General features: G+C 45.8%; 1 protein-coding gene across 1 annotated transcript in view; it reads right to left on the bottom strand.

The window, feature by feature from the left end:
- Positions 1-941: 941 nt before the first annotated feature.
- The window catches only part of LOC104460960 (phytanoyl-CoA dioxygenase, peroxisomal-like), a 4,558-nt gene continuing 90 nt past the window's right edge, over positions 942-5,409 (bottom strand). Inside the window, exons 2-6 of the mRNA XM_010072369.1 lie at positions 3,316-3,344; positions 2,405-2,460; positions 2,026-2,136; positions 1,760-1,925; positions 942-1,091 (exon numbers count right to left, since the gene is read on the bottom strand). Of these exons, the coding sequence (XP_010070671.1) occupies positions 942-1,091; positions 1,760-1,925; positions 2,026-2,136; positions 2,405-2,460; positions 3,316-3,344 (512 nt within the window). The remainder of the gene's footprint in view (positions 1,092-1,759; positions 1,926-2,025; positions 2,137-2,404; positions 2,461-3,315; positions 3,345-5,409) is intronic.

Below are 5,409 nucleotides of genomic sequence, written 5' to 3'. Positions count from 1 at the left end.
GGTCTCGCTGAATGGAAGCACAACCTTCATATAACCCACACCAAAACAGTCTTTTATATACTACTTATATATTTATTTTGCCATTGAGTTTGATCCTCAGATAGATATAGTTTGGATGTTTCCACTTGCTTCATCTGTCATATCATTAGGCTTTGGGCAGCCTTGAAAACTCTCCTGAGGTCTGCACCTCTCCTAAAGTACTCCTCAAAGATATTGAGGGGAGACCTTGCAAATATGGAGCAGCTTCCCATTTTTTATCTGTTATTGTTTTGTTTTTACTTTAAAAATGCATGGTCTCCTGTTGAATTTCCAAACCAAATGACACAGGTTTCTGTGGAGTATTTAAGACGACAAGTGGAGATGACTTAAAGTATTGTAATAACGCAATGTACTATGTATCTGCTCAGAAGCTGCACATCTGAGAATAAGAAACATAGCTCAGGTCTCAGCTTTGCTAAACCACAACAGCAGCAGAAGCCAAAGCCAGGCTTCTAAATCCTTTGTTTGGCATCTATTCAAGTATCTTCATATCAAAGTGCTGAGTGTGCAACACCGACAGTGAGGTCAGGAGCAAATGAACTCCAAGCAAAGGTTGATCTCTGTATTTATTGCCTTTTACCGAGGTCCACAGAAGCACTCGTTTTCAACACATTTGAAAAGTTGAGCTTAAAAAGCATGTCATGTTTTAAACCCTGGCCTTTATGCGAGTGCAGCTGGTTGAACAGGGAGCTCACCTGCCCGCTTTGAACACATGAGTGGAGCAGCCAAGACAACCACCATCCTTAGCAAACAAACATCCACTGAGCACTGATAGACAAGAAATGTTATGTCATAAGCCAAGGTTAAAAGAAAACTAACTATTAACAAAGTGGCTTCATAAATTTTCAAAGTTATTTGGTTTTAATTAGTCTCCTTTTTTTTCAAATGGCTTTTCTAAAACACTAAATTCCATTTTGGCCAGATAAGCACAACAATTTATCTATTTTCCTCTTATCCAAGTTTTCCTTACCAGAATCTGGAAGTTTATTGATGAGCATGGTGTGCATTGCCATGATGTTTGGCCCTGTGAAACACTCAACATATCTGAGGACCTACAGGGAAGAAAACATTAGGAAAAAAATATCAGAAACACGAAAGACGAGGAAAGATTGCTGAGGAAGCAGTGGGACTTGGACGTTTGGCTGAGGACTAGGGTACAGGAGGAGGAGGTCGAGATGGAGGACAGGAGGCAGGATCTGGCCTGGCACACAAACGGGCATGGCGGTAGGAGGCCAGGATGGAAGATGGTGCAGCAAGCTGCTGGGTGGGGTTGGAAAGATGGGGTTGTACTTTCACAAAGCTATGGCTGCCTGCCACAACATGAATATTGGCTACAAAGCTGGACCTGCCCAGGAAGCAGACGCTTTACCTGGACAAAAGACATTCAGAAAACGTCGCTGATCTGTCCTACAAGCCTGGCATGGTTTGGGCTAGTCGCACTCCTGACTGGCTCCACACCACAGGAGCAGAGGAGCACTGCTTTAAGTCTTCTGCCCTGACCACCATTCATCCCCTGTTCGTGCAGAACACTCTTAAAAGATGGCCTGATGTTCCTTCCTCGCATATGTACTTATGGGAGCACAGACGGGTGCTCTAAGGGATAAAGGATATAGCTTCAGTGGAACCAAAGCAGCCTTCTTCATGTGGGCATTAAAACAGATACATTCATATGGGCTCTTCCACCACCACCCCCCTTTTTGTTGTTTTTTTAAAATTTTACCTCTGGCAGAGTGCAGTATCTGAACAACTCTTTGTCTTCCTGGAAGTCCTGCACTTTATTAACTACTTTTTCAGAGTGACCATACTGGGATCTCAGGGACTCGTCTTTCATAATCATAGCTCCCAGTGGATTCACCTCTCTCTTACAGATCCTCATGAACTCCTTCCTGCAAAGCAGAGGAAACATCTGTGTTGGGAGAGTCCAGCCTCCTCCAGCTCCCCAGAGCTCCCTCAGGACCCCCAGCACCTTAGGCAAGTGCCCCATACCTGAAGCGCTCAATGTCTTCATCAGAAACGAGCTTCTTAATGAGCAGATACCCATTGTCTTCGTAGAACTGCCTTTGCTCTGTGGTGAGGACATCGTTGTCCAGGGTATAGCTGAGACACAGAGGAGGAACACGTTAGCAGGGCTGGGCAGAACACTGAAGCACACAGGAATAGTCTCTGCAGTCGGATTATCCACTCAGACATTTTCAAAATGCATGGTTAAGCTTTTTATTAAACTACAGTTAAACAAAGGTGAATATACCCTTGCAAAATGAGAGGCTACACAATGTCTAGTGATCAACACATGGACTAGGGTGGAAAAAATAATTGAGTTCTGCAGATTTTTTTTTTTATCTCTATAAAGGAAGATACAGCTTACCGAAACCTCCCTGTCTGAGGAACAACACTAACTTGGGCTGAAGTAGGAACACTTGTCTGGGATGGAAATTAAGGAATATACATACACTCAAGCACAATAAAGTAGAAGAACATCTAAAACACGTGTGTCCTGAATCCTACAATGTGGTTCATGTTAAACAGAAGTGCTGTGCTGGACATTCAATTCACGTTCTTGTTTATTTTGCTTCTAAAAAAATCTTTCCCACCTTCAGAGTAGCACATCGGGCAGAGAAGTATAAAATAACAGCATAGTACAGCCTTGTCCACGCAAATAGAAAAGTCAGTACAAAACACCTGAGACTCCAGAGTAGTCCAGAGGCCTCAACTAATCTCTCAGAACATCAAGACACTCAATAAGATGCTCAGTGGAGATGTTTACTTGCCCAATTTCTGTCCCTATGCTCCAGAAAGCAGCCAGAGCTACCCAAAACCTGTGATGCCTCCCGGAGGTGCTTCTCCATCTCTCCCCTCCCAACATCGGTGTGCCAGATTCAGAGCCAGGACTCATGTGGGGTGAACCTGGGACCCCAAATTCCCATGCGGTGGTGCAAACCCTCACCTTCTCTCATTACTGCAGAGATTAGGTCCCTCACAAACTTGATAGGGGGAGCACAAAGAGAGAAGAGCTATGGGCTTGTCCTTCACCTCAATTAATTTCAACAGCTTTAAACAAGCACGGTTGTGTTCTCCTGTGCAGAGAGAGGAATTCTCATCCACAGAGCAGCCAAACCCCACCTGCTAATGAAGCCTCACAAGAGCTTCGTGCATGGTATTGATGAAGAAACAGAGTATTCACACTTTTCTCCTCCCCTCCCACACCCCATTTTGGAAACAATGCATACACGGGCACGTTAGCCAACTGAGCAGGCACTATAACATTTCTGGAGAGACCAAAGCACAGGCACAGCGAGGTTCAAGATCCCCAGAAGCTCTTCCAAAGCATCTCCCTGCAGAGTCTCAAGGGATGGTGCAAACTCCTGTGTACCAGTAAACTTGTGCAGTTCTCCTGGAAACCATCTCCCAGGCACCCGGTGCTCTGTAGCTCCTGGTCTGACAGCCACCGCTCTGCCGGCAGCAGCAGGTTTTGACCTGAAGAAGCCAAACACCCAAATCACTCAAGAGGTGCAGCTGCTTTCCGAATCTCCCGTTTGCCTGAATTCTGAGGAAACCTTCACTTCCACAGTTGGTGTGCTGATTTTTTTCCACTGTGTCATGTTACCAATGCATCACTCCCCTCTGGCTCCTATGCCAAGCTCCCAAGAAAAAACTGCCACATTTCACCTTCTGTTTCTTCCTGTCCTTCCTGAGGCCACACGGGAGGATTCTGCAAAGGCAGAGTTTTTCCACTGTTGTGTAGAAATTACTCATCTTTCAATAATGTAGTACAACCAACGTACACCGATCTCTAATATACCGATCCCTAAAAGCAACTACAGGAAGAAACTAGGTATGTACAAGATGGTATTAAACTCTATTCTACAGGTTTACTTTAAAATACACCAAGAGGATCAGGATGCTCTCTTCTCCAGGGAAGGTCAAAGCCCGGGGGGATCCAGCAGAAGGCAGCTGACCCCTGCTGCAGGGCTCACAGAGCAGAGAGGAGTGGGTACATACATCTGCACCCAGTAAGGCAGCGCAGAGACCCTGCGGGCTTTGGGTGGTTTTTGCATTTTATGTCTCTAGCAAGACACTTCTATTAAGACATTTCTCCCTCTGTAAAAGGAGAAGGAAGGAAAACTGACTGTCCTACCGAATTCACCAAGATTACAACAAAACCACCGCACTGAGGTAACATACCAAATAAATCTATTCTTACTAGATTCTGTCATATACTTTATCCACACACGTTTCTTGTTCCAGCCTAATTTAGCCTTATTTTTGTCCAAAGCTCCATGCATCAGGTCCATTGTAGCTGGATTTAAAAGCAAAACAGCTTGTGCAGTGCCTCTCCTTATTTTCTTACTCTCTCTTTACAATCAGGGAGATTTTCCTAGCATTTATTTACAGTTTTGTGTCCCTACTTGCATCTTTGTCTTATGGCAGTCTGAGTCAACTGCAATCTATCTGTCTTCATATTTTTTAATAAATCTGAAGACTCGTACATCCTGTTTGATCACATCATCTTCAACAATTTGTTATAATTCAGAGGTAACTTGTCAGCATTCAGCTCTCACCAAGAATCAGCACCATTTAAAAAAAAATAAGTTTAAATTAAGATTTATGGCAGCAGCTTTAAAAATACTAGCAGCAAGCAGTTTCCATTTAACTTTTAGAAACATGGGACAGACCAATGTAAAATCTTCTTTCTGCCCTGTTTTCCTTTCTCTGATCCATCATAAAGCTGGCAGCCTCTACCATTTCCACCTCATTTCCCACTCACAAACCAAACCTTGATGGTTTTCCTCCTGCAGGTCTACCAGTCAAGTCTGTACCTCTCAACAGACTCTGAAACTTGCCGTGCAATTTCTAAGCCTTGCAGAGTTTATCTCCCCCAAACCCACAAAGCTCTAGGAGGAAAATCCACTGGAGGTAACCCCCCTGCTCCATGCCAGGGGAGGTGTACCATGGGGGGCTGCGAGAGGCACATCCCAGCACCTGATGGGTTGCAGGGCTGAAGATCAGTGAGAAAGCACCAGGCAACAAGATGCTTTCAGGGTGGGAAGGGCGCTGGCCCCAAAACACCAGTCAGGGCTGCCAGGAGAAGCACTGCCCTGGTGCATCCCCACTTGCCGAGGGGCTGCACAGGGCACGGCCCCCCTGCACGTCACCACCCCGTAACCAGGGCACAGGGCTGGGACACTGCCTGTGTGTCCTTCCCGTGCAGGGTGTCTTTGGAGGAACCCCTCCCCAGTGCCTGTGCACACACAAGCACACAGGGTGCGGGGAGCGATGGGCAAAGCTCACTGGGTGGGGGAGCAGAGCCCTGGTCCCAACTGGGTCAACATCCCACTCCCCCAGCCCTCCCCATTTCATGTCAGAAAGGAT

The sequence above is a fragment of the Pterocles gutturalis genome, unplaced genomic scaffold (genome assembly GCF_000699245.1).
Source record: "Pterocles gutturalis isolate BGI_N339 unplaced genomic scaffold, ASM69924v1 scaffold6867, whole genome shotgun sequence".
In the NCBI taxonomy this organism is placed as follows: Eukaryota; Metazoa; Chordata; class Aves; order Pterocliformes; family Pteroclidae; genus Pterocles; species Pterocles gutturalis.
This window is presented reverse-complemented; position numbering and strand designations above follow the sequence as displayed.